This window comes from Mchenga conophoros, linkage group LG7 (assembly GCF_057382185.1).
Source record: "Mchenga conophoros isolate Kocher_MC1m ecotype Shallow Benthic linkage group LG7, M_conophoros_male_GT1.1, whole genome shotgun sequence".
NCBI classification, from domain to species: domain Eukaryota; kingdom Metazoa; phylum Chordata; class Actinopteri; order Cichliformes; family Cichlidae; genus Mchenga; species Mchenga conophoros.
Window position 1 is genome coordinate 61,166,925 of NC_140532.1, and position 20,894 is coordinate 61,187,818.

The 20,894-nt window shown below is 37.9% G+C and overlaps 1 protein-coding gene across 1 annotated transcript; it reads left to right on the forward strand.

The window, feature by feature from the left end:
* The first annotated feature begins 524 nt into the window (after positions 1 to 524).
* Positions 525 to 20,670, forward strand: mapkap1 (MAPK associated protein 1). The gene is made up of 12 exons (XM_085280587.1): positions 525 to 709; positions 2,561 to 3,039; positions 9,949 to 10,038; positions 11,558 to 11,706; positions 12,379 to 12,551; positions 12,668 to 12,844; positions 14,685 to 14,794; positions 15,932 to 16,039; positions 16,926 to 17,066; positions 17,530 to 17,667; positions 18,074 to 18,171; positions 19,944 to 20,670. The coding sequence occupies exons 2-12, from the start codon at positions 2,757 to 2,759 to the stop codon at positions 20,064 to 20,066; spliced, it is 1,590 nt and encodes a 529-aa protein (XP_085136713.1). The 5' UTR covers positions 525 to 709; positions 2,561 to 2,756; the 3' UTR covers positions 20,067 to 20,670.
* Positions 20,671 to 20,894: the final 224 nt, after the last annotated feature.

The following is a 20,894-nucleotide window of genomic DNA, read 5'->3' on the forward strand; positions in this document are numbered from 1 at the left end:
AAAACGAAATGAACTCTTTCACCATAGGCTCCCCCAGCCTTTGAGCCAATTGTCCAATTACTTTTGGTGTCTTTAAAAAAAGGGTGGCACATTTTAAGGACCTGAATCTTCTGAACTCTTCATTCCAGTTTAAAAGTGGATACCCTCAGACGAAAGGTGAGATTCTACATATTATGTCCATGTCAATTATATAACAATAATTGGAATATGTTTCAGTAAACAGGTAAAAAAAACACAGTTTCCAAATATATATGGACCTCATTTTAGGTCGAAGCACATAAAATGCCCTCCCTGACTGTCGGGTATATTTTTTACAATTATAATTATAACTAAATAATAATAATAATAATAATAATAATAATGTTAGACTTAATCAAATGAAGTCACATGATATTTTCATAAACAGTTATATTTTAATAAAAGCGTAATAAGGATAAAAATGTTGCAAAATATGTCGATGACTGAGGCTTTCTGTGAAAACGAAATCAGTCTTTTTTTTCTTTTATCACGAAGTAACGGAACCGGAAGTATAGCCGGGTTGGTTGTGGGTTGGTTGTTAGGCAGAGCATACCAGGTTGAGTTGGTTTGTATTATGACTTTAATGTGGAACATTAGTCGTGATGAACAGAGTTTCTGACTCTATTATGATTATGCATGTATAATATGGAGAATGGTGGATGTTTCTTTCCCTTGGTGGATACATCTAAAGGTAAGACGTCGTCTTAAACAAGGGAGGTGCAACCAAATGCTGGTCGCGTTAGCTTAAATGAGCTTGCAAGCTACTAGATTGAACCGCTTCTGGTGAAATATTTTTCCAATCCTGATACTAAAAATAAACCTTTTTGCCACTCTAAGCAGGCGGACTGCGATTTAAAAAAGTATTACTTTGAAGTCAGCCGGCTACGATGGTTAGCAAAAAAGACAATAGCTACATCACCTATCATTAAAAACAGCTACGATGAATCATTACGTGAGGTGCTTGTTGCAGGTATCAAACAGTATCACTTGGCATTACACGCCATAACACATTTCGCTTTAGAGAAGAAGACCCTTAAGCTGTCAGCAAGGACAAACCTGACAATACACTACAGTTTTTCATTAGTTGCAGTTAGCGTCGTCTAGAAGCTCTTTGCAATTACTGGATCTTCTAATGTAAGATTAGGCCCGCCGCATACAATTTGAACTATTCAAAACCTAACAATATGTTATTAATAGTTTGACGTTTGTTTACTAAAGTTACAAAAAATCTTGGTGCTCTGGTCCTGATCCTTTATTGGACGTGTTAACGTTGGTATCTCATTCAACCTAGTTTGAGTGTGGGGTTGTTTTGGCCTGGCTTACAGCTCTTATTTACATGTTGAAATTATCAACATCTTTATGTTCAGTGTTAATATCACGGACATTCAAACTTCAGTTTTTGTTTGTTGGTATCAAAGTTCAAACCCATTTAAAGAGATTATTGGCAAAATGACAATCTTTGTTTTAACTGTTGAGACTTTTAAAGCCTCTTCAGCCAAGCTGAGGGCTATACTGTGAAGCAGGAGTTGGGTAAACTATGTGTGTTCAGTATATTTAGGGTATCTCTCCATTGTCTGGATTCACATATCCTAAAATTGATGATCAGGATAACCGATCACACAAAGCTGGTTATCAAGTCACTGTGTTAACGAAGGGTCTCCCCTGTGCATTCACACGAAATGTGTGGCACTGGCAGACATCTGACCAATCACAAAATAGGCGTTTCAGGAATCTTGTGACTCTTCTTCCATAGAAGATTATCCCTCTGAGTGATACCTATACTTTAGATATGTTATCAAATTGCATTAAAAATCTTTATCATAAAAATATACCAGTAAAATGCATCACTGTTTTTAAAAATGACGAGAAAACTCTTTACTTAATCTGGTGATTTGGCGCAAGCAATAATAATTTTAATTCTACTTAACAGTTTTATCACTGAGTGGGATTTTGCTGCCATTGATGATTTTTAAGGCAGCAGCTGCACATTAGAGCTCTACATCTTTAAAATAGATCCATTTAAACATTAAAGTTTACTGTCCCACATCAAACAGCTAGCTGTGTCCTCAACCTTTGATTGGGTGTAAAACAGCCTGTTTCAGTTTAAGTGTTGTTTTCAATAAAATGCATGCTCAAAAGAAATGTTTTGTCTCACTCCCATCCCTTCTTGTTGCATGTTGAAGCTCTACTTGGAACCTTGTTAAGATCCAACCATGCAAAATATGAAAAAAAAAAACCCTACTTTTTTTTGCCCATTTTTCAAGTGGTTAAACTTTTGATCTGGACTGCATAAAGAACAAAAACAAAAGATTGTATAAAATACAATATTAGTCCCTTAAAAGCAAATGCTGCCTTGGCAGAGGTTTGCTTCTTGTTTTAGTTTATTGTATTTATTTATTTAAACTGTGAAAGTTGGAAGTTAAAGTGGGCTTTGGGATGTGTGAATTGAGCTTAGTTTTTAAATATATCAGTTTTAAAAGATTGAGCTGAAATCCTACTTCTAGACTGCAACATGTAATAACAATTTCTTTGCTCTCCTTAGGGACTACTTTGCCTACCTTGGACCTGAAAAAATAGTCATCAAAAGATGGAAAAGGTGACACCTCTCTTGTCATCAGTCAGAGCTGTAACACTCTCAAACAGAGACTGATAAGAAAAGAAAAGGAACCCTTTGGCATACAGGCAAGAGGGTGAGAAGATTTCCAAAGCGAAAAGACACACTTAGCCAAACAGAGGAAATGGCATTCTTGGACAATCCGGCCATTATCCTGGCTCACATCAGACAATCTCATGTGACCAGTGATGATACTGGAATGTGTGAAATGGTGCTAATAGATCAGGATGTTGATCTTGAGAAGTGCCAGCTTTCTCTTGTGCCTGGTAGCAGCTTTGGGTCAACTGGGTCAGGCCTCCTGAATGAGGGGGGCAGTAGTGTGACAGACAGTCATCCCTGTGACCTCTCTCAGTCTATGGACATCACCTCCAGCTGGGACTTTGGCATTCGTCGGCGCTCCAACACAGGTAAACTCATCTTCAGACTTTAGCTTGTTAGTTGGGCCAGCTTTCTGTCAGACCTCCCTCCTGTCATTATGGTGGGAGGCAGCCAGAAAGCCTGTTCTGCTGCTGTTTGAAGGGGTTTTGTGTGGCTAATCAGGGCTAGTGGTTTCACTGAGTTAAATTGTGTGCAGCGCATGTGAAAAGCTTGGGATTACACTGTGGTTCATTGTGCATTTAAGTAATTTATATGATGTGACATATTGCATTAAATATGGTTATGGAGATGACAAATGACACAGCAAAATGAATAATCATTGACTATGTGTCACCCAGCTTCCGTGTGCTCCAAAATCAAGTGCCTACTCTATATAAAACCAAATTTCTGCAAACATTTGATGACAAAACCATGATGACAAAAAGTGAGGGAAACCCACTACTTCAGCAAATGTGGAATTTATTTTTACATTTTCAGTTTTCATATTGTTGTTCTTTGTTGGTGTTATTACCATTACTACTGTGGCTCCAGTGGATCATGGGCATGAATGTAATAGTAATTTGGCACTTTTAATAATGTCTTTAAACTTCATTTTTCAGGATGGAATGGTGATTCAGCATACGTTTTTAATGACTTACCTAAAGACTTGTAGCGAGTTTTACATTGTCATGGACTGAGAGGATGTTGACCAATAAAGAAGCTCAACTGAAATTTGTAGCTGCCCACATGCCCAGGTCAAATGTGGAAAATATCGCTATGGTCAGACAAGACAAAGCTTGAACTATTTGGCTTGCAAGCAATTCAGCTCAATTTTATTTATGTAGCACCAGATCGCAACAACAGTTGTCTCAAGGCGCTTAATATTGTAAGGTAAAGACCATCCCAATAATAACTTAGAGTTTTAGGTCAGACTACAATAACCTCAGTTTTTATGTGAATTTGGAAGCAGAAAATCAGGTCATCCAGGTCTTTATGTCTGTAAGAAATTCCTGCAGTTTAAATAATTTATGTATATTATCTGGCTTCATGGATAAATAAAGTTGGGTATCCCTGTGGAACTCCCTAGGTAACTTTAGTGTGTAAAGAAGACTCCATTTGCATTAACAAATTGGAGTCTGTTAGCTATGATTTAAGCCACTGCACTGCAGTACCTTTAATACCTACAGCACGCTCAAATTGCTGTAATATTATATTATGGTCAACAGTATGGAATGCTGCACTGAGGCCTAGGAGGACAAGCACAGAGATGAGTCCACTGTTTGTCCACATTTGTAACCTTCACTGAAGCTGTTTCTGGGTTACTGACCGCTTAAAGGCCTGTCTTACGTACTCAAGTCATAGAGATAGGTTGATTATGTTTAAGCTTAAAGCATTAATTAATGGTAAATAATGCTTCTTTGAGTAGTCTTGTAGGAATGGGGTCTAAAAAGCACAATTTTGGCTGCAGTGCTGAAGAGAAACCTAGGATGGTTCTTCTTCACTCAGTATAGAATAGTAAGATCTTCCAGCTTTACAGAGGGCTTTTTATAGAGCAAAAAACTAATCTTCCAGGCTAAAGGATGATCTTCTAAACGAGTGAGTTGCAATTTCCTCTCCAGCTTATGAGTTATGCTTTAAGGTGTGTATTTGAAAGTAAAAGGATGTGTGTTTTGAGGAGAAAAGATGAGGCTTTTAGACCCAAGAGCACTGTTCCAACAATACTTGTTTTTTTTTAAAAGTCATTAAAAATATAAACTGTACAATCAGTCCACAGTGGAAAAAGAACAGTCCATCCATTTGGACTGATCTATTTTCTGCTAGGTCTAGGCTACCCCTGCAACCAAGGCCTCCCTTTACCTGACCACCTCCTCTAACTCTTCTGGAAGGAGTATACCAAGACGCTGCCAAGCCAGCTAATCTCTGGGTCATACGTCTCCCTTGGGGCCAGACATGCTTTGGACACCTCCTCTCAGAGCCTTCCAAGAGACCTGAATGCCTGAACAAGCTCAAGTGTCACCTTTCAATGTGGAAGAGCAGCGGCTCCACTGCAAGCCCCTCTCAAGTGGCCAAGCTCTTCAGTCTATATGAAGGCTGAAGCTCTGCTCTGCCATGATTCATGAACAAGATTGTGAGATATTTGAAGCCCTCCACTTGGGGTGGTAATTTATTCCTGTGCAAGAGTGGGCTGAGCAGGGAAAACATTACATAGGCTGTTTTTGTGCTTATGTTTGACTAATGGTGTGTCATCGTATTGCTGTAATGCAAGAATATTCCACTATAATACTGCTACTCCTGGCATCTTGTGGCAATATATTCACACTGCGAATTACATGGCTGCCATCAATGACAATAGCTCATTGGAAAAAAATGACTAAGCTATCCTTAACTTTGTTTGCAGTAATAAATACTGCTGCCTCGAAACTGCTCTCACAGATGAAGTTCTTTCTTTTTTTTTGTTTGTTTGTTTTTTTGACTCAATAGTCTCAGAAACACAATTGCAGTAAATTTCATTGAAATAGTGTGATATAATTTTGAGGCTATATTGCCTACCCGTAGTTTCACAAATTGTGTGTCCGGATATTTTGCCCTGTGTAAGAAGTTTGTTGTGTTGTCCTTATGTGGTTAGAATCACAGTAAAAATTGTGCTAATTTAATACAGGTCCTGTCTAAATGTGCTCTTTAGTGCTCCTGCTAGCCAGTATAAAAGCAATGTATTATATAATTTGAAAAGCCACAGCTAGTGTTGTGGTATAAGCTGAATAAAAAATAAATAAATAAATAAATGAATAGATAAATTTCATATCATGTGTGAAATTTAGTGTGCTACCAAGCACTGAGAAACTGATGGGACAACAATTCTTCCGAACCATGCTTAAGTTCATTTGTCCTTTTTTATATTTTGTTAATTATTCAAATGGATGAGTAACACAAAAAAACAACCCAATAAAAAAGTTTTCACTCTCAGTTTCAAAATTGCTGTATTTCTACTGTTGGAAATTACATTCAGCACTATAAACAAGACCAGAATTTAATAGAATAATTCACCATTTAGATTTGATTATCTTAAAGCACATGCTCTGTTTTTGCTTGCCATTTAATTACTGTTAAGCAATTAAATGGCAAGCACCCATCAGTATTTTACACTCTTAATGCAAAACGATGATGGTGCCCTCCTAACGTATAGAAAGCATCTCTACTTGTGCTTCCAAAACAACTTTGACCCAACAGAAAAAAGGGACTTCGGGGCTGGGGCTGTTCTGCTGAGTCCAGTAATGGGATGCAGGCAGTAGATCTTCTGCATCCCATGGGTGAATGGTTGGGCTTGTTGCTGAATGTCTTAGTTAATCTTAATGGGATATGAGATGAGGACCTCAGGAGTTTTGGAGGGTAGAATGACTCGAAATAATGCTGCGAAGGGTACTTGGTCTCCAGTGTTGTCTATGCGGGGACATCAGAATCCAAAATTGTTAAAATAATCGATGTAATTAACTTCATTTGACAGTGGTATTCATTTTGTTGCTGATTGGGTCATCAGGGATATCCTCAGCTGAGACTATATGCCATGGAAAAAGACTATCTGGCTTAACAGACCTCTCTAACCCACGAGTCTTGCCACCCACCAGAATACAGACTTGGTTGTGTCATGTTCTTCTATTATCCCTATAATCCTAAAGTTTGGTGTTATAATCTAATCTAATCAGTCATCAATTGAGGGTGTTGGTGTACTATATTGTTTGTTTTGTAGTGAGGTTAAAGTGAGTTTGCAACTACTTTCAGAAATTTTATTTGGAAGGAAAAGTTGGTTTTGGTGAAAGAGAGAGTCCAAAGGTAGACATTGTCTCCTTTTGGCTCCCTTGACTTTTGTATTAGGTTTTGTAGAGTGACGGGGATGGTTTTGGGTTGTGGGTCGAAAGCTGCAATCCTCTGAGACTTTCAGCCTTGACACTGGATACTGACCTCTTGTGGCTCTCATCAGGACTTCACCAAGATAGCTGTGACAAACCAGTGGCTGCTGGTAAGACACGGATTAACAACCATGCAAGTTTTATTTTATGCTAGCCCTTTTTGAACTGCTATACTTTTTTGTGTACACGACTGTATTTAAAGGGTTGGTCATATTATTAAAAAGATTTACATGCCAGATAGTCAGTGTAGCTTCATGAAAACTGGTCTTTTTCTTTAAAGGCTCAATTAGTGGTACTCTATATGGACAAAAGAAGTGAGTCACATCTCTTAATTTTTTAATTCAGGGGTATAAAATTAAGCACCTAGTCATTCTGAAAGCCTTTGACCCATTTCTCTCAAAAATGTTTATTCTAAAGAGCTCACTTAATTGGTTCTCAACATGGTACTGATATATCACCCTTCCAACATTTATTACCACTATTATTGTGGACTGTTGAGCTGCCTTGGCTTACCTTGGACATAAATTGATCTCTACTGTACTAACAACAAAGGAGCTTGCCCTGCACTCATGTTAGACTACCACTCCTTGTTCTTACTACTCAGAAACAGACCACTTACAGAAAGGGACAAACTGTAACTAAGATGGTTACAGTCTGGCCAAAAGTGGCTGAGTCTACCCTTAAGTGCTGTTTTGCCCGTACTGATTAGAATCCGTATCATCACAAAGCTACCCAGGGTTCCCACACAGAAATAGAAGTATATCCCTCTTCAGTATAAAAAGTTGCATAGTCTGTCACAATATAGAACTTAATAGACGTATACCAAAATAAGAAAACTTTGAATAAAGTTTGGATAAAGGATGACGTTTGTCTCTTGCTGATAGACGTACCTTGCATTTAGATTTGGCGGCACTCTAGCCCACAGATGCAGGTACAAAAGAGCACTGCAAAGAAAAACTATACATGACAAATTGATAATGCCCTCCTATAACACAATCACCTACGGAGCCCGTGGCAAAGAATATGTGCAATAACTGATCACATGAGCACAGACAGTTCCCGTATTGTCCATAATGCTTCACTCCCTGATGTATTAAACCATTTCTATGCCAATTTTGACAGACTCAATACAGAGACTCCCATCAAAACCCTGCCACCACCAGATGGCCATGTACCTCTGCCCTCTGAGGTCAGGTCCTCCCTAAACAGAGTGAATTAACACAAAGCTGCTGGCCCTGACGGTATACCAGAACCCGTGATCAGAGCATGTGGCAGTAAGCTGGCTGAGGTGTTTATTAACATCTTTAACTTGTCCTCAAATGCTTACAAGTCGATGAAGGTTAGAAGGGTGGTGGATCAGTTCTCCAGCTAGTCCAGTCTTGGGAAAGATCCTGAATCCCCAAGTTGTCCCCGATGCAGTCATCAGAGTGCGACTGTTAGAAAGTTAAACATTTGTAGATATAAAGGTGTTTGTTTGTTTTTTGGTTGTTGTTTTTTTATTTAACCTCTGTTTAACTAGGAAGATCCCATTTTGATTAAAAACCCTTGAAACCTTTCAAGGGAGACCTGGCCAAGATGGGCAGCAGCAAGTATCACGCAGTTACAAAAATGACACAATTAAACACACACAACAACAACAAAACACACATACACAAAAATGCAAATGAAATTTAATTAAAATGACAAGCAATCTAATTGAAACAGTTGCATGTTATGGATTAAAAACACTTAATGAAAATAATTTTGTCATTTTCCAGTCATTCTGCAGCTCGTTCCAAGCCAAGGGTGCTAAATGGACAAAAGCTCTTTTGCCAAGTTCAGTTTGTGCAAATGGAACAGAAAGCAACAAGTAATCTTATGGACGAAGAGAATAACGACCAGCATGTTTCATTGCAAGGAGGGAACATGTATATAGAAGGCAGCAATCCAGTTATTGCTTTACATCTAAAGCTATATCAATAAGAGTTAAAGGTTCTATCAATGTGTGAGAGACTTGTGGTAAAAAGCTCAGAGTAAAAACGTGCTATAGAAGTAGAAGTAAATTTACTTCACTTTGCCCTTAAACACTACTTAATGATTATAGCTCCGTACCATTACTACCTCTTTCCTTTCTAAGCTGGTAATGAAATTATTTCACCTTGTCCAGCAAATGCAGAGAGAACCCGGTTTTCGTCAACTGCAGAAACTGAACAGGCAACAAGCTTTAAATTCCTTAATCTATGTCATTTTCTATAGATACACCTTCTGTCTAATACAAAAATGTCAATAATCCCTACACTTTCTGAGGAGGTTGAAAAATACCTTGGTAGCATCTCCTACTGCACTGTACAAAGCATTATAACATCTTGTATAACAGTGTTGTATGGTAACTAGGCGACCGTTGGTCAAAGGGCCCTGCAGTGGGTAGTAAAAGCAGCTGAGCAGTGTTAATAGTGTAACTGTCAGCAACTTGTCATCAAAGACATCTAAAAGTGTTGCATCCGACATGAGTGTAACTCTGTCTCTGACCATATTTCGTAAGTATTTTATCAAATGGACTCTATTAAACACACATTCATACACTATATTATACACAATGACTGAATCTGAAACTGTGATATGCCGCCACTTCAGCAATAACAGACTAGCAATAAGTTACTAATCCTATATTTTATATACATCTTATTCTGTATTTTATTGTATGATATTGTAATGCATTTGAATTTCCCTCCTTTTTAAATCTTTTATCTTATTCTGTGTTTTATCTTACTTTGCTTTCTGCACAGTAACATACAACAACATATTGCAAATTTCATTATACCGGCTATGCTTGTTACATGTGTAATAAAATGGTAAAGTCAACTGAATCAAACTTTTGGAGAGCAATGACATCCTCTGTGGTTGGAAATAATGACTGTTCAATGATCTACATTCTATAGAATCAGTTGTTTACAGGAATTTACAATAATTTTCATGATGTGTCGTAAATGATGATCTGTTGTCTGTTTAACTAAGTTTTAGTGACTCTGTTTTTGTATGCAATGAAGTTAATGACCAGCTGTCCTTTCTTTGTAGCCCAAAGACTTGAAAGACTAAGAAAAGAACGACAGAACCAAATCAAATGCAAAAACATTCAGTGGAAAGAGAGGGCGTCCTCCCAGTCAGGTACTGTTCCTAGTCATTTCTAAATACCTTTACTTTTTTAAATTTCACATTTTACAAACTTTGTAACACCATGTTTTACAAACGTTGTTTTTGCTTGTCATTTATATCCCTTAATGTCATTCTGATTACGTAGTTTGCTGAGGATCTGCATGTTCAAATGATTTTGTCTAAAATATGACATCAAATATTCTGTTGCCACAGGGCACAGACCACTTCATTAGTAATATATACTGAAGCATTTATAGAAGAGTATCTTAACATTTTAAGTAATCAAAGACAAAAATCTGTCTTTATTGAACCTGAATCAGTAACTGAACCAGTGAAGTGAATGGCACTTCTATACAGTGGTGTGAAAAAGTGTTTACCTCTTTCCTGATTTCCATTTTTTTTTGTATGTCACACTTAAATGTTTCAGATCATCAAACAAATAACACAACACAGATAACACAAGTAAACAAAATACAGTTTCTAAATGAATGTGTTTATGGCAGAGTTCTAAGACGAAAACCACTGCTGAGCAAAAGGAACATAAAGACTCGTTTCAGTTTTGCCAGAAAACATCGTGACAATCCCCAAGACCTTTGGCTAAGTGCTCTGTGGACTGACTAGACAAAAGTTGAACTTTTTGGAAGGTGTGTGTCCTATTACAGGGTGGTGGATCAAAAAGTCATACACAGTTTCAGAAAAGGAACATCTTACCAACAGTAAAATATCATGGTGATGTGATGGTCTTGGACTGTCTTGCTGCTTCAGGACCCATAAAACTTGCTGTGGTAAATGAACCATGAATTCTGCTCTCTACCAAAACATCCTGAAGGAGAATGTCTGGCTAATTGTTCCTGAACTCAGGCTGAAGCACAATTAGGTTCTGCAGCAGGACTATGATCTAAAACACAACAGTAAGTCCACCTTGCTGTTGTGAGACTTTGGAGTGGCCTGATTCCAACTGAGATTCGGTGGCCATAAAAAGGCGGTTCATGCTCGAAAACCCTCCAGTGTGGCTTAATTACAACCACTCTGCAAAAATGAGTAAGCCAAAGTTCCTCCACATTGCTGGAAAAAAAATCATTGTCAGTTATTGCAAACATTTGATTGCAGTTGTTGCTGCAAATGCTGTTGTTGTGTGGCCCAACCACTTATTAGGTTTAGGGTGCAATAACTTTTTCACACAGGGCCATGTATGTTTGGAATTGTTCCCCGCTTAATAATAAAAACCTTCATTTAAAAACTGCATTTTGTGTTTAGTTTGGTTATCTTTGTCTAAGATTGATATTTGTTTGCTGAGCTGAAACATTTAAGTGTGACAAACATACAAAAAATAGGAAATCGGGAAATGGTCAGATGTTTTTTCACACTGTATCAACACGAGCTGTTTGATAAAATCTCCTTAAATTCTCAGCAAAACCTCTAAGATAATGTGTTTAGATTCAGACACAAAAGCTCTTTAGTTGACAAAACTCCATCAGTATACGTTAACTCTTTTTTTTTCTTTCTTCCTGTTTCTGTGTGTTCTGTCCAGTGGAAGATCTGGGGTCTCTGTTTGAAAAGCGCAACTTTAAAGACAGGCCGCAGACAACTGGAACAAAATCCACTTTGTCACTGAGGCTTGAGCAGTGTCCCCAGCAGCTCAATAATCCCTTCAATGAATACTCTAAATTTGATGGCAAGGTGAATTATTCAACATTTTATTTAGGTTTATTTGGACATTAAATAATAGGATTTGAATCCAGTTTTGTAGAGTGGGGAAAACCTTTGTCTTCAATTTGATTTTCTTCAAGAATTGATAAGCTTTTTCTTTGTATAGGTTTTTCCATATATCATGATAGTCAGGACAGTACTCAATTTTCACTCAATTCAGGTTGAAAATTTTGTTTCTAACTAAATAAGCAGTTATAAATTTTATTGAAGTTATTACCCAAATAATCACAGCACAGTTTCAATCTAATTGTGTATTTATTTCTCCTTTGGCATTTGATGGTAGAATGCCACAGTAGAAATAAATAATTTCATTTGTCTGGTAGGACTTATAGGATCAGCTTTGTGTTTTGAAGTCTGCCTCAAAGGCATATGGTGCTATCAAGCATTCGCAGCAGGTGAATCTGCGCAGCCACAAAATTGACAGACATACGAACGTGCTTGTGCTAATGATCTAATCTGATGACAAAATGTACATCACTTTGACCCATGCTGACTCTAGCAGCCTTGTGGATGTGGAAACTATAACTTGCCTGTTAGTGTTTATTTGAAAAACAATAAGTTAATATTTGTCTACGTTTTGTCTGTTTGTTCGATGTAATGTTTTGTTTTGTTTTTACTGCACAATCCTCTCTTCACTTTTAGGGCCACATCGGCACCACAGCTACAAAAAAGATAGACGTCTACCTATCAATGCAAATGACTCAGGAGAAAGTACATCCAATGACAGTGGTGACCATCGCCAATGCCCGTGTCCATGACCTCATTGGACTTATCTGTTGGCAATACACAAGCGAGGGACGAGAACCCAAACTCAAGTGAGCACAAAATGGCTAAAAAAATAAAACTGCTACATTTCACAGGATGTCTTTTTCTTTGTAACACACTTTTTCTGTCTCTCTATATCCAAATCCTTCCACCGCATATCCAACAGTGAAAATGTGAATGCTTATTGCCTTCACATTGCTGAAGATGATGGCGAGGTAGACACTGACTTCCCTCCGCTAGACTCCAATGAGCCAATACACAAGTTTGGTTTCAGCACTCTGGCCTTGGTGGAGAAATACTCCTCCCCTGGCATCGCTTCCAGGCAGTCACTGTTTGTTAGAATGTAAGTATGAAATGAGTGATATATCACTTATAACAACAAATGGTGGAAAGCTGATAGAGTTGTCTAATTATAGATACTTACATAAGTCTTGCTAGGACTAAGATAATGATTTCCATCTATGAATAAAACTACATTGTTGGGACAGCACAAAATGACATAAACAACCAGTTTGGCTCTGTAGGTTCACAGTCATCCAGGTAATGGTAGCCTTAAGAGCTAAACAGGAAGGCAACTTAGGTTTTTTTTTTTGTTTGTTTGTTTGTTTTGGTTTGGTTTTTGTGAAGACGATTCACCTCTCAAACAAGAGGCTTCTTCAGTTTTAAAAGTTGACAGCCAATATATTTAAACAGTAGTTGGGTTGTCCCATAGGAGGTGATTATTGACCCACTATTAATCATGTGCATAATCACATAAGTTGTGAAAAAAGGCATGGGTCATTAGCATCAGGATTTTGGGTAAAACCACTGTGAGACCTTGCCTTGTCCTGTCATGTGACCTATCAAGGTCACCTAACGCAACTTGAGTTTAGAACAACGGTTAGCATCCCCTTTTTAGCTGTTGTCATGGTGATGTTTTGTTTTTTATTTAGAGATTTAATGACCTTTTCTTCAATTGTGATGTTGGATGGAGATGGTCTTGCACTGGAGAGGATAGCTGAAAGCTTCATCCTGATTTCCTCCGGTTGTTAACAACAGAAACAACAATAAGTATCATTAAACTATGAGGATAACCACTAATTTTCTGTTCACAAATTTATATAAGACTGAGGTTATTGTACTTGGCCCTAAAAGTCTTTGAAATATGGTATCTAACCAGATGCCGACTCTGGATGGCATTACCTCGGCCTCGAGTAATACTGCGAGGAATCTTAGACCCTTTTTTTTTTTTTTTTTTTTTTTTTTTTTTTTTAAATATGAGCATGTCATTCAATGCTTATATTAATCATGTCTCAGAGTGATGTTGACTTCTTTGAATTCTAAGCTGGACTACTGTAATTTCTTATTATCAGGATGTCCTATAAACTGATGTAAAAATCAGCTAATCCAAAATGCTGCAGTAGGAATACTGGCGGGGACTAAAAAGAGAGAACATATTTTTTCCTGTGTGGGCTTCCCTTCATTGGCTCCCTGTTAAATCCAGAATCAAATTTAAAATCCTTCACCTCATACAAGGTCCTGAGTAAACAGACCCCATCTTAACCTAATATTCTAATCACACCAATTAAGCCCTTTGCTCTCAGACTGCAAACTTGTTGTTCCTAGAGTATTTAAAAGACGAATGGGACGTAGAGTATTAACTTCCAGGCCCCTTTTCTGTGGAATCAGCTTCAAGTTTGTATTTAGGAGATGGACGCCCTGCCTGATTTGGCGCTATATAAATATTTCCAGTATTAAACGATGTTAGGGTGTGGACAAGTAAATTTTTACAGGCTGATTATTTTGTGCTGCATTTAAATAAATATTTGAATATTTGGCAACAGGAAGGCATTTGTATACAACAGTAATACTGTTTAATTGCTAAAAGTAAGGTCTATGATAATAATTTCTCCAAAAACTATTTAAAGTAAAATGTTCCAAATAAGGTAGTTGAGATTAAAAATACATGAGGTGGCTATTCAAAACAAACAACATATTGAAACTTCCTGCTGTTTGCAAATTGAAAGCAGAACACAGTAGATTATTTATTCAGATTACAATCTTGTCTTCGTGTCTTCAGCTTAGCAGTTTGTGCTAGCACAAAAAGCAGTACTCTGATACTCGCATCTTATTGCTATGAAACAATCAGAACCATTAAATGTTGCTTAACGCATTCTTAATTATTTTCTATTTTTCTATTTTAGAAATGCTGCTCATGGTTTTTCTCTAATTCCGGTGGACAATTTGAAGGTGACTATGAAGGAAATTCTCCAGAAAGCTCTCAAGAAGAGGAAAGGTTCACAGAAAGGCTCGGGTAATGATGTTTGCACCATTTATTCCCTTCTCTCTTTAATGCAAGGAAGACGGTGTGCTGTCTTTTTATGATCTGTTAATCATAAAAGTGTGCTGTTTTCCTTGAATTATCCATAAATATAATCCATAAATATAATCTCTTTTGGATACATTGGGCATAATTCTACATCTTTGTATTTTGTGTCTGAAAATAGTTTTTGGCATGTTTTACTATATACCTCACATTGCTAGATAAGGAGTGATTAACCTACAGACTGCCTAGATTGTAACTTGACTTTCCACTCCGAGTGCCTTGTACAGATACAGGCCCTTAGCAAGCAGTGGCAGTTATGAGAGCTGAGTGTCAGCCATTTTCCAGGCACTTCCCAGATGCTGGGAGTCCTCCCTCCTTCTCCTGGGACATCTCTGCTTTCTACTATGAACACACTTTTCATTAAGTTGCAGAATGTTACCAAGTGTGTGTATGTGAGGATAGCATGTCAGTGATGGAAATAACTATCTCTTTTCATCAGCAAGAGTTTTGTTTCTGAGAGACAGTAATTTTATTAACTGTGTTTGATCTAAAGAAGTCAAACCAAAGAAGGTTCACATTACAGGAATTCAGAGGAGACAAAGGGAATGGCTAGAAATTTAATAATACATAGAATATCTTGGCTCTTAAGAGGGAAGTTTGGTGGAGTAGAGCTGCAGTGACCCTAATGACACTGGTCTCTAATTAGTGACAGCAACCAGTGGTTGTAGAGCCTAAAACGTTTCACTTTTGACACATGAATGAATATGCATTTGACAATTTGACACATGAGACACGCAGACTTCAGGAGGAGTTACAGTATCTGATTAGTCCGAAAGTCACGGGCAAAGGAGAATCCCAGATTATTTTGGATATGCTTCTTTTTTTTAAAAATATATATTTACATATCTACAGTTCCAGTTGTTACCAGTAGCTTTCCTATTAGTTAACATTTCATTCTACTTGAACAACTGCAGCACAGTCAAACAATTAGTCTGGCACTAGTTTGAAAGTAACAACTAAAAACAAGACCCAAGTTGTTGAAAAATAACTTTCTCATAAGAGTTTTGCAATATCAATAAAAGTTGTCAGTGCTGTGTTGATGTAAATACTCTCATTCTCAAACAGGGCCCTTGTATCGTCTCGAGAAGCAGACCGAGCCAAATGTAGCAGTAGACCTGGACTCCTCACTGGAGAGCCAGAGTACCCTGGAATTTTGCCTGGTCAGAGAAAACAGTAAGTGATCTTACAATGACTGTTGTCATGAGACCTCTAGACAGCAAACCTCTTGCATGGACTAAGTAAGGTACATAAAAAAGTTATTATGTTTGGAAAGATAAGTGTCTGGACTTCTTTAAGTTTCTTGACGACATTTCACCTCTTGTCTGAGAAGCTTCTTCAGCTGGCTTCTACACACCTTGGCTTGTGTGATTAGGCAGAGGACCCCAAGAGGGTCCATAACCCTTTTGGGGACATTTCCAAATAGGGCTTAAAATCTGGGACTCTCCACCAATTGCTCTTAGAACTGAAGAAGCTTCTCGGATGAGAAGACCTCTTCAGGAAACTTAAAGAAGTCCTGACGCATATTCTTGATGCCAGAATATGTCAGGTGTGTTGTACAGCTTGCTTTGTCCTTTCATATGATATAGTACTCTATGTGGTTTCTTTAAAAATAATTACACGGCCAACTTTGACCTTGGGCACTAACAGGAAGGTCGAGGTCAGACGCTTAGCCAACCTAGGTACTCATTATCCCCCAAGTCATACTATACTGTGAATTTTAAAGTCAATTCATGAAAAAATACAAAATGTAAACTGATTTTCTGATTTGGTGTGATCTTGATGTTGACCCAATTTTCACCTAAATTAAAATACCTGGAGTTGGTGTGACCTTGACCCAGTTATTATCAAAATGAAATCAGCTGGAGCTATTATTGGTATCTACCGTCCCACAGAATAAAAAAAATGATATTTTGAAAAATGTGGACGCTAGACTGCAAACAAACAAACTGATTACATATTTCCTTCCTTCTGGAAGAGCAACATCAAACTTTAAGTATAGCCCTTGCCCTTCAGGGGTAGTTGCACTCTCTGAGTGCTCTTGTTTTCTTTCTGTCTTCAGGCTCCAGAGGTGAGGAGAGTTCAGAGGAAGACCCTCCTATTGACATCACCACAGTCCAAGACATGTTGAGCAGTCATCACTACAAGTCCTTCAAGATCAGCATGATCCACAAACTGCGTTTCACCACAGATGTCCAGCTAGGTACAAACTGCATGATGCACGTTATCCGCTTACAAGTTGTAGTCAGTATTTTTTTAATTAAATTCATTGTGTGCAGCTTACAAAGATTTTTTTTTTTAATGGATTTTTTATGATTATTTATACTTGAAATACAATGGATCCCCATTTCTCCACAAAGAATGATGCATCTCATTTTTAGTGATTTTTGAATAGCAGCTGTATTTTTTTTTTTAAACAATGAATTTAAAAAAAAAAGTTTTTTGTTTTTTTTTAATTCATTGTTTAAACCTTAATATTAAAACAGTTTTTAAAGAACAGTCGAAACAACTAGAGGTAACAAATAAAAAACAAACAAATGGATTGCAAGAATTTATTGCAATTATGCAATGCGTGGCTACCGCAGCATTCTGCAGCGCCAACAGTGAATGTGTATCATGTATGAAATACATTGACCATCATGTTTTACATATGGGTATCTCATCAGGGATTTCAGGAGAAAAACTGGAGATTGATCCTGTCACCAATCAGAAAGCCAGTACTAAGTTCTGGATTCGGCAGAAACCCATTTCCATTGACTCGGACCACCTTTGTGCTTGTGACCTTGTGGAGGAAAGAAGCCCTAGTGAGTGGAGCACAGAAACATTAGGTCACCCTGCACATGTCAACACACTATTCATGTACTTAAACTTTCGTTACCTTTAAGGTTTATTTTGCTTTTATCCATTTATCTACATCTACACTACTCAAAAATTAAAGGAACACTGAGTTCCTTATCCCAGAAGTCAGTTAAACTTCTGGCATATTGATCCGGTCAATTTAAGTAGCTTACGGGGTTATTGATGCATTTCAGCTGTTTTGGTGTTAATGAAATTAATGAAAGGTGCACTAGAAGGCCAAACCATACTGACATTCTTGGTGACATTCAAATAGTTTCATCTCCTGCTCCTATCCTGCAGTCAGCCCAGAATGGTTGTTGGACAAGTTTGTTGTATCATTTTGGTCTAATGAAACATGTTTTTCCTTTACAGGTCATGCAATATTTAAACTCACTTATCTCAGCAATCATGACTACAAGCCTCTCTACTTTGAGTCTGATGCTGCTACTGTCAATGAAATAGTGCTGAAGGTGAGTTTGAGCTGAATGTCTGTGCTGGAACACATTTCTGTGAGGACAAAGATTTAACAGTTTTGATTTAATACCTGCTAAATATGGCAAAGCAGGAGTGGCAAAAGAGACTAAGCAGATCAGAACAATCTCTGTTATGTTAAAAGAACGAGTGTTCACGCAAGTACAGTTTAATGTACGCATTTCCCTTGATGATTTTCCTTTTGTTGGTCAGCTTTGATTAGATTGCAGTACCCTTCAACTCGTTAAAACAACTGCGTCGTTTTTATTTTTAGATCAGAACGATGGAAAGTAGCTCTGTTCCAATGTGTCACCATCAAATGTGAATGTACACCATGAGTACAAAGAGACTCGCATGTCTGTAGTTGCTGATGTGTGACACTCTTTGCAGAGATGCTGCACACAGGCAGTGCTTCGAAATATCATGTTTCATGATCCAACAGGACAAAACCAAAACTTATATCCTCGTGCAGTCGGTGAAATGGCTCAATGAGGTCCTTGCCAGTGCGCTCGAATGGAACATCCATTAATAGGAAAGGCTAGTTGGTGCTATTTAACATTCTGAGCAGGATGCACACAAGCAGTGCACATCTCTTCAGATACCCAGCCACTAGAATTGGGTCATAATTTGGTCCAAAGTTTTAGCATACCACAATTATTTCCCATCAAAAACTGTTCCTTTTCAGTGCGAGTGTCAGGACTCAGTTGATAAAGTCTGTCCCTTGTCTCTCCTGTATCTTTTGTGCTATGGACACTACATATTCATAGCTCTTGTTAGTACACCTCCAAACATTGCTCTACCAACCTATTAAACCTGGGTCAGTCGACTAGGAGCTATTTCTGTTAATTTTGCCCGTGTTTTATGTCCACATCACCATGGGATATTTGTAAACGTCACCACGTACGCTTCAACCCACTCTGCTTCCGCCAAAGCCCCAGGGCAAACCAGGTTCTGTTAAATCAGCGTCTGTGTACAGCTCGAGTCAGTCAATGCCAGTTGTGTTATACGGCTGACCACATGGATCACCCAACCTCCTCAGGTGGCTGTCTGCATTTCCAACACTCCTGGACTGATGTGTGCGTGGCTTCCTAAGAGCTGGAAGAAGTGCTTGTAACCTGTAGGTTTTGAGGAGTGAAATGCATGAAGGGTTAACGAGAGTGCCGTTTGGTAGCTTGGGTTGGGTTGATGGGGCAGCAGGTAGTTTTCTCTTTGGTGCTGGCGCTGATTCCTGCAACCTTCAGCCTTTTAGCATAGGCAAAGGGTCAGTCCTCTGCTTCCAGCCTAGAGCTGCTGAAGCAAGGGGGAAATAGCTGAACCTGTCCAGCAGATCTGTCCTTGAAAGTAAATGTTTACTATGACTGCCTGTATTCTTTCCATCTTGTTCGTGCCAAAAAATGCTTTTTTGTGACTAACTGTGTGATTGTTGGGATTTAAAGAAATGAGAGCAAATTATGCGCTTTTGTTTTATGCCGCTAGAAACAAAGTGCGTTAAGATACAATTTTAAAATGGATTCTTTGCTAAGTTGTTTTGTGACACTGTTTAATCCCCTGAGTTTGAAACACCTTCAGCTAATACTGAAGACCAGTTATTAAAGAAAGAAAGAAACAGCAGAAAGTCTGGATCCTTGGAAAGAAGATGTAAAGAAAAAAGGGGTGGCTCAATAATTTTTCACAGTACTGTAGTGCAGTGTTTGAAATGCAAATGAATGCATCACACAAATCTTTTAAGTCAATTCATAATTAATGCCAGTTTTTCCCAATTTTTTTTCAGATAAACTACATCTTGGAGTCCCGGGCTAGCACCTCCCGTGCTGATTACTTTGCCCAGAAACAACGAAAACTGAGCCGCCGGACCAGCTTCAGTTTCCAGAAGGAGAAGAAGACTGGGCAATAGACGGGCTCCTCTGCCACCTGTCAGTTCATTCTCTCTATATAGCCTTGTATATGGAGAGCATCAACCTAAATCTACAATCCCTATAAAGAAGACTGGCAGAAATGCGACAAAGATGAAAATGAGAGGAAGAGAGCAATGGTTAGAAAATGGTCCTGTAGGATGTATGTCTGCTTCAGCAGAGCAAGGTGGAAGTTTCTGAAACTTCAACAGTGTCAAGTCATTCTTTTTCTAACATTGAAAAAAAGACTTGTTTTGGCTGTTGTGTTTTTGTCAGGTTTTTTTTTTTTTTTTTTTTTAACTTTTTGTTCATTCATTGCCTCTGAATCTAAGCTCTGTCCTCCAGGATGGATATGTAGAGCTTCAACAAGTTGGCAATGTGCACCAAAAAAAAATCAAAGCTACAGACTGTATTATAGCTTTTGCCCTCCTCGTCTAACAGATTTAACACGATGTGAAAATAAAGGTTTCACATTTTTAATGTATTGTACAGAGATATTTTTTATTTAGGAAATGAAAAGGTGTCTCTGGACTGTGTTGTTGGGTTTATCAGTCTAACATTAAAGCATTTCATTCAGGCATATATTTAAAAAAAAAAAAAAGTTTTAATAGCAAATATTCTTCATGCTTTTAGAAGATCAAACACTTTTAGAAATAAAAAAAAAATTGTTAATTTGAAAGTTTTAAAGGGATAAATGGACTGGTTCTTATCTGTGCACTCAAAGCGCTTCATACAACTTGCCTCATTCATCTGTACAAGCACTTTTTTCCCTCTGATTTTTCTGCTGAAGTGCTTTTTATCTAACATTCAGATACATTCATACTTTGATG

Excerpts from the sequence above, each read along its gene's own strand:
- mapkap1 (XM_085280587.1), top strand. The coding sequence starts at position 2,757 with ATGGCATTCTTGGACAATCCGGCCATTATCCTGGCTCACATCAGACAA. Across the intron at positions 12,845-14,684 it reads CAGTCACTGTTTGTTAGAAT|AAATGCTGCTCATGGTTTTT; the intron begins GTAAGTATGAAA and ends TTTCTATTTTAG. Across the intron at positions 17,067-17,529 it reads CACCACAGATGTCCAGCTAG|GGATTTCAGGAGAAAAACTG; the intron begins GTACAAACTGCA and ends GTATCTCATCAG.